The sequence below is a fragment of the Mya arenaria genome, chromosome 2 (assembly GCF_026914265.1).
Source record: "Mya arenaria isolate MELC-2E11 chromosome 2, ASM2691426v1".
Lineage (NCBI taxonomy): Eukaryota > Metazoa > Mollusca > Bivalvia > Myida > Myidae > Mya > Mya arenaria.
In genome coordinates this window covers 30,036,016-30,049,972 of record NC_069123.1, presented here as the reverse complement: position 1 = coordinate 30,049,972, position 13,957 = coordinate 30,036,016, and the positions used below count along the sequence as shown (strand labels likewise).

The 13,957-nt window shown below is 34.9% G+C and overlaps 1 protein-coding gene across 1 annotated transcript; it reads left to right on the top strand.

The window, feature by feature from the left end:
- The first annotated feature begins 3,000 nt into the window (after window positions 1-3,000).
- LOC128221275 (N6-adenosine-methyltransferase non-catalytic subunit-like) lies at window positions 3,001-13,957 on the top strand. Its single transcript, XM_052929833.1, has 10 exons — window positions 3,001-3,096; window positions 5,287-5,363; window positions 7,494-7,569; window positions 8,297-8,356; window positions 8,481-8,568; window positions 9,297-9,387; window positions 9,817-9,955; window positions 10,715-10,807; window positions 11,991-12,107; window positions 13,260-13,957. The coding sequence occupies exons 1-10, from the start codon at window positions 3,031-3,033 to the stop codon at window positions 13,794-13,796; spliced, it is 1,344 nt and encodes a 447-aa protein (XP_052785793.1). The 5' UTR covers window positions 3,001-3,030; the 3' UTR covers window positions 13,797-13,957.

Sequence of the window (13,957 nt, the reverse complement as noted above, 5' to 3'; positions counted from 1 at the left end):
CCATAACCTGTCTGTAAACGTGGCCCTGTAGTATAACATTCCATCACAACATTTTCGAAAAGAATCAATTATCAGGGTTTTTTCCGGCATAAAGGGAGGGCGAAGAAGGAAGATAGAGGAGATGAATATATAGAAGATGAAGGGATAGAAGAGGACGGATAATAGAAGAGAGGAAATATGTGAGAGGACAGATAGGAAAAAGCGAAGAGAAGATGAGAAACGGGGAGTGAGATTAAGCAGATTTAAGAGGTGTGGTGAGGAGGAAAATGGAGGAATAAGGGTGGGAGACAAGGTATGAAGATGATGAAACGAGAAGGATGATGAAAGGGAGGAGGACGGGTGAGATAAACGGTTAGAAAAAGAAATGAGAAGTAGAGACCATACAGGAGAAGACCGATGAGGAAAGAGAGGAGTGAGATATAAGGTAAGAAGAAGGAGAAACGAAAAGTAGAGATTGACGAAAAGAAAAGGGGTGAATAAGAGTGAGAAATAAGGTAAGAAGAAGGGATAGGGTGAAATAAAGACCATAAGTGCTAGTAGTAGTAGTAGAGAACGGCGATTGGATAGTTCTCGTAGCATGCGCGACCACATACGCATGTACGATGGTGACTGAGAGTCAATGGAAAGGCAGAAGAGAAGACAGATCTCGTACCATGCACGACCACACGTACGAGTGGTGGCTCTGAGAGCCAGGCTCGAAAACCAGCACCGCTAGTTCCCGTACAAATATGTCCAAGATTAGAAACCTTGGGAGGTTGTGTCATAATATAAAATTTTGAGGTTTAAATGGCGGATTTCTATATCTCTTTCCGTGGAAATAGTATTTGTATATAGTTAGCAGAGGTGCACAGAAAACCTACATGTTATATTATCATATTTATAGAGCTTTAATTTAGAGCGATAATTCTTCAAAATTGAGGGCTTTGTCCTATTTTATCTATTTAGTTATTTTTTTATGCTTTCCGGTTTTGTTTTCTTCAGTCTATTTATATTATTAATAAACGTAATACATATTCTATTAATAAAAGGGCGTTAGGCCATAACTATAAAAGATGCGAAAAAATGGTCATGGATGAGAGAAACTTTGAAACTTAAGTTGTATATATTTGTTGTGCGTGTTTCTACTACAAATTTAAGTAACTGTAACTATGCTAAAATATGAATAAGAGTTAAAATAAGAATTCTTCTGTTAACAATTAGTTAAAAATATGACTTGTGAATGCTATTTTTTGCTAAAAGGCGTCAGTAACGCTATTGAAAATTGACTGATTTTAGGCTTGGGTTTATAAAATAAGTTCAAAAGTGTATTGTTGCGTGCTTGTTGATGAAAGTATATAAAATAATTTAATTTGAACAAAGTTTGCAAAAAAATAATAATGCCACCATTAAATCTGTAAACATATTATGAAGATGTTAGTTTATGAATAATTTAACAATGTCTATTTGGGGTGAAGTAATGTTATAAACAATAAAACGTGGCTGCGATTATAAACATTCATTTTGTATTCGCTCTAGGACACCATATTGATAGGGAGCCTTTAGGTAAGCGTCATTTTTTTGAGCGAGCATGTTAAAATATGACAATTTTATATCTGATGGGTTCTCCAATAATGATGTACCCTGATATTGGTCGGTTTGGTACATTATCACGGTTCCCAAATAGAAATACAAAAATATGCATGCCAACCTACCATATTTTTGGAGATGTTAGTGCAGACAAAGAATTATTTTTATATATATATATATAATCGGGGGGGGGGGGGATTTAATTCCCAGATCCATGGGCTTGACAGGTTTCATGGTGGGTCAATTCATTTATGACGATTTATACCGTGGTTAAAGTTTAACTTGTCATTGTTTTACCATCATGTATTACAACTATGCGTGAATTTGAAAATAGCATATGAAAATAAAATGCATACAATGGACAAATTCATGAATATTTTCATAGAACTTATAATGCGAACGTTTAAAAATCCTGCTCACATCTTGTATCCGTGTTGCAACCATGGTGAGATTCCCTGTTTTTACCTGAATTTGTTCAGTTAGGCTCGCGTGTTGATACAATTATTATGTCTTTAATATCTACTGTAATAAAAACAACCACTCAAATAAGATCAAATTACTGGCCTTATCATTTGAGAAACAAATGTTTTAATTATTATCTGACTATAATTAATATTGCGTACTTGCATGTCAGGAAAATATAGTTGCGAGTGCATTGATTTTTTATATGATCTTTTGATGAATTGTGTAATTTTTCGTTGGTAACCCTTTTACTTATTAATGCAAAAAATCTGACGTATTTTTAAACTATCTATTTATAATGAACTTCAGGCTAAATCATATTCATAATATTTGGGGTGACATTTTGTGCACTATAAATTTGTTGGTCTAGTGTTTGAAATTGAGTTGTTCGACGTTTCGCACGTTGCTGACGTCTGTCGCGCGCTTTAATACGCAACCAAAAGTACATACGTAACCTGATGAAATAATATTAAATTAACACTCAATCTTATGAGTCTCACGTTTTATAGACACAAAAAGTCCTAGCAATATAATATAATATTTTGAAATGTTGCGTGCCATTTTCAACGCTTATCATATCCTTTAAATTCGATCTATTTTACATACATGTATGATAATGTATATGATTATATCTTTATCGAGACTCTGTCATAAAAAATATATGTACAGGTTTTCTGAAATATAAACACCACTATATGGAACAAGTTTACAATAAATTACCCTATTAAATTTATTATTGATTTTTAGTAGGAGGTAGTAGTTCTAAGTGGCTTCATGGGCCAAAAAATTGTTCATAGGTCCGTGATGGTTTAGGCAGGACTGAAAGATGTTATATGTAATATGCATCTTTTACTAAAGTTTCACTCTTTGTTACTGTATTAATTGTGTATGTCTGGAATATTTGGATCCCGGTTTTATCTTCACGATTATCGGATTACCAGTATTGTATCCGACATTTTGTATTTACGACATTGTCGATCCGGTGAGGCGACAATTTGCAAAATGAGTTGTCGACTGAAAGAGTTAAAAGAACGGTCACAAAAGAGAAAAGAACTGCTTGCAAAAGCTGTAAGAGATATCTTGTTCATTTCAAGCCAAGTGTCATTGTTTTTTTAAGCTATGTACATGTATTTCTTTCAACCTAGGTGTCCGATTTATAAGGTTATCCGAAATTATGTCATTTGCTAAAGTAAACCTAAGTTAATCGAACAACAGTTGTATTATCTGAATGTGTCAAAGCATTTGATCAGACGTCTTCAATCACTTTAGCAATAAATACCCATTTTAATGTTTCGATACAGTGCGTATGACTGTTGCTTCGGCTCCCCCGAGTGTCCCTGATAAAACTTTTTTGCAGCTAATACGGCACGATTAAAATACCATCCAGCAAATTTACATTGGGGCAGTAGAAGGGATTGGTTCGGGAGGGGGTCTCTCCCTCCCTTGGGGTGGAGGAATATGCTTGGGTTACCAATACAAAATATTAATTTTATAATAAACTTCTAGTAAAAAACATGGCTGTAATGTAGTCTAAAATAATAGACGTGTTATACGAGATTCTTCCAATCCCTAACATCTAAACGGGAATGTGCAAAAAACGGGGGTGTTTTAAAAATATTGAAATTGTTTTAAGTGAAGTATTTTATGGTTGAAATTGATCATAAAGAGTTATATTCATATTTTACCATGTAAGTATAATAAAAGTCCAATAAAACGAAAGTTGACTGACACAGACAACAATTATGCGAAGGGGAACAACTCGATACAATCGTAATAGCTCGGCCTCCTCCGACAAAGCTTCGAGATAGACCTCGTTATACAATCGTAACAACTCGGCCATGGCCGAAATGTTCCGAGCGATTTAAAACTGTGCCCTAAAGCCTTGCAGGTGCCCTTCATGTATATATCGGTATGTTTTGACAGAATGAAATGAAAAAAAGCCGTCAAACTGATAATTATAAGTTGGATATTTATTTTTTTGTGTACGGAACTAATGTAAAATAACATTATCTGGTAATATTTCTTGTTTTTATGATATTTTATAGACGCTATATGCTTTAACGCGGAATCCTGATCGGAACAACTACCCACTTTTGATACTAAACAATTTGTACGTGAAGGATTTGCCATATCAAAAATCTAAAAAAAATCCGTCAACGTACAATTATTTGGACTAGGCTGTAATGTTACATATATTATCTATATTAGATATTCATTGAGTTTTGGGATCAATAACTTGGTAATCAAAAGCATAGACGTGATCATTAATGGCATATATACATATAAATTCAAGCATTGTTTAAAAGCTGTACTTACTGTTTAAATTTTGCTTAAAAAGCTGACACAACCACACTTGTTAACTTAGGTACACAAATATTTTTCATGAAAAATAATTCAAATCTAGGATATTAATTTTACCTCATCACAGTGTATCCAGGAGAGATTCTTAAACCACTGAGCGTTAAATGAACGCTGTTCTGGCTTCTTTTTTTTCTGGATTTTAGAAATTGCTACCTTGATTAGGTGTAGCCATGTTAACATTATGAACAAATGTTGAGTAGAGACAAAAAAACATCTTTCTGTGAGTTAATGCAATAAAAGATTGTATTTTCAAATATTTTAATATATATTATTAAGTTAACAATAATAAATAGAATACCTGACATGACTGGTGACACATCCTAAGATCAATAAGAGGCAACATTGATGAACCTCTTGTCCAGATATTTTATGCGCTAGATTACCAGTAGTACTTTTCAATGATAACTGCTATTTGCTTCACTTGTTGGACCTTAGTAGTATACTGTAAAGAAACCCCGCAAAAACACAACCTACACATGTACCTTTCCAGTTTTTTTTACCAATATGAGGGATGTCTGGAAAGTTTTGAGACCTCCATATTTTAAAACGTTTTTAATATAAAACAAACAAACAATATATAGCTGTGTATATAGACTGTTCACAAGTTTCATTTTGAAAAATAAAATTATATAGTCTCATATTAAGAAAGGAAAAGGTTGTCAAGACCAGTTGTTAATGGTCAAAGGAAGTAGACAGGTAATTCGAAGATGTCGGAAAAACTTTAATGTTGACATCACGCAGCGTGCTGTGACCAAACACTGTGTTGGCAGCGTGATGACTCCTACAAATACTTATACCTTTCTAGCGCAGGATAAATCAAAGCCAACATGTTCAAGGGTTTTGGTATTTGCGCTAGCATGGACGTTTTAGTGACATACTCTTATCCTTTTTTTTCAGTTTGGTGTTGAGAAACCAGAGGACCTAAAGAATGTGTTAAAAAGCAAGGAAGAAATAAAACAGTCTAAGGCTGCAAGGTCAGTCAAATGTAAAGATGGACTCCTCTCGAAAAGAATGTTTGTTTGTTTCTAAAAAGTCCATTAGCTGCATGATCCTGATATGGTTGCAATACCCTAGCTCCATCTGAAAAGTCCACTTGGTTGCTTAATGGTTGCTATTCTCTAGCCCTATGTGAAAAGTCCACTTGGTTGCTTAATGGTTGCTATTCTCTAGCTCCATCTGAAAAGTCCACTTGGTTGTTTAATGGTTGCTATTCTCTAGCCCTATGTGAAAAGTCCACTTAATTGATTAATGGGTGCTATACTCTAGCCCTATGCGAAAAGTCCACTTGGTTGTTAAATGGTTGCGATACCCTAGCCCTATGCGAAAAGTCCACTTGGTTGTTAAATGATTGCCTATTATCGTAGCTCCATGCGAAAAGTTCACTTGGTTGTTGAACGGTTGTGATACCCTAGCTCCATTTGAAAAGTCCACTTGGTTGTTTAACGGTTGTGATACCCTAGCTCCATGCGAAAAGTCCACTTGGTTGTTTAACGGTTGTGATACCCTAGCTCCATGCGAAAAGTCCACTTGGTTGTTGAACGGTTGTGATACCCTAGCTCCATTTGAAAAGTCCACTTGGTTGTTAAATGATTGCCTATTATCGTAGCTCCATGCGAAAAGTTCACTTGGTTGTTGAACGGTTGTGATACCCTAGCTCCATTTGAAAAGTCCACTTGGTTGTTTAACGGTTGTGATACCCTAGCTCCATGCGAAAAGTCCACTTGGTTGTTTAACGGTTGTGATACCCTAGCTCCATGCGAAAAGTCCACTTGGTTGTTGAACGGTTGTGATACCCTAGCTCCATTTGAAAAGTCCACTTGGTTGTTTAACAGTTGTGATACCCTAGCTCCATTTGAAAAGTCCACTTGGTTGTTTAGCGGTTGTGATACCCTAGCTCCATTTGAAAAGTCCACTTGGTTGTTTAACGGTTGTGATACCCTAGCTCCATTTGAAAAATCCACTTGGTTGTTTAACGGTTGTGATACCCTAGCTCCATTTGAAAAGTCCACTTGGTTGTTTAACAGTTGTGATACCCTAGCTCCATTTGAAAAGTCCACTTGGTTGTTTAACAGTTGTGATACCCTAGATCCATTTGAAAAGTCCACTTGGTTGTTTAACGGTTGTGATACCCTAGCTCCATTTGAAAAATCCACTTGGTTGTTTAACGGTTGTGATACCCTAGCTCCATTTGAAAAGTCCACTTGGTTGTTTAACAGTTGTGATACCCTAGCTCCATTTGAATAGTCCACTTGGTTGTTTAATGTGCTCAATGTTAAGAACTAATACACACAGAGACATCTTTCCTGCGTTTAACCAGTACTCAGTACAGGACACCATTCCTGGGTCTACCTTTTTAATGCCAAGTGCCAAGCAAGGAAGGTACTGTTACCATATTTTAATTGTATGGCAGTGGCGTACCTACATATAGGCCTTGTAGGCCTGGGCCTACAACTTTTTGGTAAAATGACAAAACTTAATAACCCGGAAATGCAATAAAAACTAACAGCTACTCAAACACTTTGAACGACTCAAAAGTTTGTTTTATTTTAACCAAAGCAAGTTTGGTGTTTATTTAAACTACATGCAGGGTGCATTGTTTGATTTTATTGTGATCATTGCAAGTTTTATTAAGTGTGTGTAATGTGCATATAAAAGTCCCCAACTCACATAGAATCATCGGGGCTACAAGTTTTTAAGGCCCTAGCTACGCCCCTGTATGGCACAGCCAAAGATTGAGCCCAAAATCTACCACACCTAAAGCGAGTGATTAACATTCAGCTATTTGGGCAGTTTGGATGTTTGATTTTTTGGGGAAACATGTTATAGTAGACCAACATGTAATTATAGCGAACAGGAATTTAGGTTTGGATAAACCCTTAAACTTGAATGTACATGATTTACAATATTTGATTGTTGTATTTTATTTCCTGTTTTTTTTTCTTATTAAAAAACAAATGGTATTAACAACTTTGTGTTAGTTTCCTTATAAAAATACATTATTTTTTTTTAATTATTCTGAACAAAACAGTAGACTTTGTTCATTTAAGATCAAAACTGTTTATATCTGTAACATTTATTTAAAAGATTGGTTTCTCCTGTTTCAGTCAAGATTCCTCTGTAAAGAAAAAAGCTAAGAAGGAAGACTTACCTAGTGATGATGGCGCCTCTGGCTCTGGGGCGGTAAGTTGTCCAAGGTTCACTTAGTATCTGATAGAATTAGTATTGTTGCTGATAAATATGAAATTCTGAACCAGAGGGCCTTAATCAGTTCTATGATTAAAGCTTTTAATTTAAAAGACTTAAGAAAAATAAATCTCAACTTTATATTTGACCTGTTAGATGGTGAAGTGATACTCGTATTTAAAATCATTACATACACATGTATAACAAACATTTTGAGTGATAAACCTTCAACTACTTACTAAATAATGCATTTATGGAATACATTAATAACTGATAACAAGATTGTAACCATACAGATGAAAACGCACATATATTAGATACTGGCGGGTCCTAAAAGATTGAAGGTGATCAACTATTGTCTCATATTGAAAGGTAGAAATACCGTGTTTTCTGCACCTTTCTTTCAAAATAAACAGGGTATCCTTCATAAGAACCATTGTTTTCAATATTTATTCATCCTTTTTGGTAAATTAAAACAATTGTATTATTTGTGGTACATCTTATTTGTGAGTAAGAGTGCATCTTTAAGTATATATATATATCTCTATAAACCATACATTACCTTATCATACATGTATGTTATCATGGACATATCTACCAGGTTTATAGGTCTGTGATGATATCTAACGTTCATATTTTCATATGTGTACATTATCATACATGTGCATTATTATACTTGTTGCTGTATACTGGATATATATTTATGTTTTTACTTTTTTTGCAGAAAAAGGAGCCTGAATTTGAAACAGAAGAAGTGTACACAGACTCAAGTGCTTTTTTAAAGGTAAATTCTTAAACTCACTGTTGTCAAATGTGTTTTTCATAAGCAGCCAATGATATTGGTAAACTGGGTAAAAATCCACTGATGTTTATCGAATAAAGGCATTCTCTCTTTTTGTGTTTTGCAGGGCACACAGAGTGCAAACCCACACAATGACTACTGTCAGCATTTTGTTGACACGGGGGAGCGGCCACAAAACTTTATCAGAGATGTTGGTAAGTTAATGAAGGCCTCTTTCAGTTAGTTATAATGGGTGTTTTTTGTTCTTTCTGTATATGCATGAACTGAGAAGGGGCAGGGGCATTGGGGATCTAAGAATAATTTATGAAAAACTTAGTTGTGAAAGGATGATTTATTGAAAATTTAACTCTCAGTCAAACGCATAGAATCATTACAGACCTAATGTACAATGATATTTTTGTGCTTGTTATCTGAACTTCGGTAGTTCTAAAGCATTTATAGTTGTATGAGTTTTTAAAAAAAATCACTAAATTATTTTGGCAAAAGAAGTATCTTAAGTACATAAAAGAACTGATATGATTAGTTACTGCTTTTTTTGAACAGGGAGGTTGTATTCAACTCCAATGGATTTTTCTAGTTAAAGTGCAATCTGCAAAATCCATAAAAGTAGAATACGGTCGCCCAGTGCAAGACTATGTACTTATAAGCCTTTAATGGTTTATATATCATGTAGAAAGTTGAAACATTGTTATTTATGTACATTTTAATGACTACCTTTTTTGGTTTTTGACATTTTTCCACACACAATAGTACCTGTTATGACATCAGCAGAGTGATGGACATTGTTGGAACACAGACAAATGCATCTTATGATTTGCGTTGCTTGCAGATGTATGGTGCATATAATTAACAACGAAAGATAATGTTATAATGTATGGTTATGTCTAAGCTAAAATCTGTATCTTTTGTTTGAAATTTTCAGGTCTGGCAAATCGGTTTGAGGAATATCCCAAACTGCGGGAATTGATCAGATTGAAAGATGAACTTATTGCCCAAACAAGTATACCACCAACGTATGTGCTTACTCTAAAGTTTTAAAGTCAGCCTGAGAAACCAGTATACCCCCTGGTACCACCCATGTTCTAATAAGGGTGTAGGAAGGCTTGGTTTCTGTGTATTATCTATAGGAAAAAATTTGGTCTCCAACCCGACCTTCATTTTTGGCACCTGAAGCAATGTTTTTGCATCTGATCCTTTTCTTTTGGAACAAAACTTTACCAAAGTTTATTGCACTGGAAAGACACATAAATGTACTGTTTTTATAGAGTACTCTAAAATTAGTCTCAGTTTTTTGTGTGAAAATGATATACAGACACAGCTTGACATTAAATAGAATCCACAACCTACAGACTTTATTTATTCATATAAGTGAAATAAAAACAACAACATATTTATCTTATGTTTGGTTTGAAATACTTTCATATACGTTTTATATAATACAGGTATATGAAGTGTGATTTGGAGACATTTGAGCTGTCGGAGCTCCGCTGCCAGTTTGATGTAATTCTTCTGGAACCCCCACTTCACGAGTATCAACGTGCCCAGGGCATGGTGTTCGACAAATACTGGGATTGGGATGAGGTATAGTGTTAAAGAAAGGGAAAAAATGTTGATCGAGTATTGTCGAAAATCGATTGTTTTGTATTGAGGTCGTCATTAATCATTTGCATAATGCCTGAATCATTTATAGCTATGTGGCTGTATTTTTTAAAAACAGAAAAATATTTGTAGAACAGCAGTATAAATTATTTTATATTTATCTAAAAAACTTAAGCTTATCAGTAAAAAATACTTCAAAATATTAAAAATACCGCAAAAGAATTTGCTTTCATTTATGTGAAGCTTTTAATTCTTTTCAACATTTTTATGAACTTTCCATTTTGATAACATAATTGAAAATTGATGGAAATGGCTTGATTGATGATCGATTATGATATTGGACTGATTTTCAATCCCCAGTACGAGACAATTTCTATGTTGTATGTACAAACGTATTATTACTCAACATAAGACTATACTTTCCAAACCTGTTTTTGGAGTATCAAACACAGGGCAATGTGTTGATGACAGTTCATGAATAAGATACTAAGTTGCTGTATATACAGTATAGTGTAGCTTGCTCACAAAAATAACAAGAATTGAACAGTTATTTAAGGTAATAACAATGCTACTGATTCAAACATGATTCTCCTTTCTAAATTAAAAGCAACACTATCATTTAAGTCTTTTTAAGCTTGATCTTTCAATATTGCACGCAAAAATTGGAATTTTTCATTCAATACCATTAAAAAACAAAGTTATGCCTTTAACAAATATAACAATTTCTCTTTATTTTCCCAGATTGAGAAACTAGACATTCCCTCTGTGGCAGCCCAGCGATCGTTTATCTGGATTTGGTGTGGGAATGCAGAGGGGCTGGAAAGAGGCAGAAAGGTACAATGTAATTTTAGCATGGCCCTTTGATAACACTAAATCAATATTTAATGGTCACTATTAAAATGTATAGTTACAGGGTTTTAGCAAGGTTTTAAAAAGGACAGGGTGCTGCAGAAAACTAAAAGGCTACACTGGACTTCAAAAAACTTACATATTGTAAACTTGGCAAAAAAACGTGAGAAATATTTTTAACTTTTAGGAGGTCTATGTTTTGAACAGCTGCCAGATATATTGAGTGTGTATGTATTTATAATCATGAAATAAGCTTTTCAACAAAGCATTTGAATTATTTGATTATCTAAAAAATTCAATTCTAAAATGCAGAAGAGTGCACATGCTGGTGCCCATGAGGACAAAGGTTGCTACCAGAATAGGACAGGGTGTAGCATCCTCTGAAAGCTCATTAGTTAAAAGCATAAGATCTCTGACTGGGGATCAAATAATTAAAACTTTGAATATATTTTTTTTATCTAGACACAATAATAGCATATTTTTTTATAATCACTCAAAACAGAAGTTTCTCATGACTTGGCATTTCTTTCAAACATTTCCATCAGACTTGAAAGCTTATACCATTTTTTAATGCGTACTATGTGGAATTAAAAAACATAACATTAAATCTAGAATGGCAATGTTGACTTTCTCAAAACTTTGCGCTACAAAATATTGAATTCACACAACAACAAAATAATTTTTAAAATCCTTATCAAACTTGGTTGTAATGCTTATTTACATACCATACTATTTTCACTGAATTTTATCAACAGCCAGATCACAGCCACATCATACCCTTTACTCAGGTTTAACAGCCCTTCACTTTTCAATTTTAACCATGTAGCATTCCTTACTCAATCATATTTTATCCAACCATTTCTAAACTTGATAGCAATGTTAATAGACAAACTTTATCCCTCAAGTTTCATATCCTGTCAAATTGCAACATTCACTTAGAGTATTAGACTTTAATTTTTAATTTAACCATCCATCTGAGGATAGATATGAAGAATTTGGTCCCATATCCATTTGTATAGAATAATGTTTGGAGTAAATTTTTCAAATTTATCCTCAATTACATCAGTCCTAATCATAATCAATGACTGTTTAATCATTTCCAGTGCATTCCAAGCAGGCGCCAAAGTAGATTTTTGTTTTATTTTCATATTTCTGTTCCATGTTGCAGTGTTTGAAGATGTGGGGATATCGGCGATGTGAGGACATCTGCTGGATCAAGACAAACATACAACGACCAGGGGACAACAAGAGCCTGGAGCCAGGGGCAGTACATCAAAGAACAAAGGTAGCTTTAAATATAGAGCTTTGAAACTGGGGGAAATGAAACCGTTAACAAGACCGCTATGTAAAACATCAATTTCTAGCTTTTGATTATTTCAACCACTCCTAGATGTGAAAATTTAATGAATCATTGTTTGTAGCTGAGGTTTTATTTTCTGGTATTCATTCGCATATTGCTTAGTCATTGTTTTCTCATATTAACGCCTAGATAAAAATCGCCCTTGTGATAGTTAAGAGCTACATGTCATTATTATAACATGTCGTGATTAACACAAAGAATAAAAAACGAGTTAGACTTGGAAACAAAAGGGTCACACTAAATTATATTAGCTTTATTATGTAACGTTTATGTAGGAAAGATATTAATAATAGATATTAATCATGAATTAATAATTGCAGAAATGTGATTTGTCTGAAGATTTCCACAAATCTAATTTCACTAAGATAAAAAATAAATCATTTACCGGTAATAAAAACAACAAAAAAACTTAAAAACCAGTAAGCTTCAACCCCTTTGACCCCCACTGATGGCCTCAAGCGCCCCCAGAACTCATCACCAGAAATGGTCAAAGCCTTCAGCTGTCAGATCAATCACATCCCTGTGATGGAAAATGGTCAAAGTCATATCTAATGGAACGATAATGAAAGTGGACCATTAGGGCTCAGTTTCAATAAATCAAAAGGCTTATAATGTACAATTACGGACAGAGTCTCGATTTCGGTGTAGCAGAATACTGAATTTCAATGAAAATATTGTAAGGTCATTTATGGCATAGATTCTGTCCGTATAAAGGTGTACCCAAACACTTAAAAGCAACGGTTTACGACCAAGATATCTTGTTGAAACAGGCGCCAGGGAATTCTCGGTTGTTACATGATTGTACATTTATATGAAAAACTACAGAAGCAAGTCCAGTAGTCAAAAGCTTAAACATAAACTCCTATCAATGGCACTAAGGGAATACTGAGCCAGAAATACTGAACAACAACATACACATTCACAAGCCAGAATTGATGGATAGTGATAAAGGGTGGTGTGTAGGTAGCTTATGTGTTTATTAAGGATTTGGACGGTCAGTGAAATGTAATTTTACTGGGGTTGTAAACTAGTTTATGTGCTCAACCTTACCTCACACTTGTATATTTTCTTTTAAAGGAGCATTGTCTGATGGGCATCAAGGGAACTGTCAAGCGGAGTACAGATGGTGATTTCATCCATGCCAATGTTGACATTGACCTTATCATAGAGGAAGAGCCGGAATATGGCAGCAAAGAAAAGCCGGTCGAGATATTTCACATGATCGAGCATTTTTGTCTAGGTCGTCGAAGGCTTCACCTCTTTGGCAGAGACAGCACGATCAGACCAGGATGGCTTAGTCTCGGGGATGAGTTGACAAGCAGTAATTATGATCGGGAGAATTATATGAATTACTTCAAAACGGAGGCCGATAAGACTACAGGGTGTTCGGAAGAGATTGAAAGACTGAGGCCAAAATCTCCAGTATCAAAGAATAAGCAGATGGGTGGACCCCAGCGGGGAGGTAGAGGGGGTAGGGGAGGACCACAACGGGGTGGGGCCATGGGAGGGGCCCAGGGCAGAGGGGGGCGTGGCATGGGGGTCAATAGGGGAGGCCCAGGGAGAGGAGGCATGAGAGGAATGGGGAGGGGACCACCAAGGGGTAACTTCAGATAGAAAGAGAATGATGACCTCGATCATATACATGTGTTGTAAAGATAGACAATGACTTTTTAGGAGATTATGTTTTTGTATTGTATATTAAAATATTTTTGTAGTGCCACAAATTTGTACATATTTATAATTGTATCATAAAGGAATAAAAACTGCCTCATCAA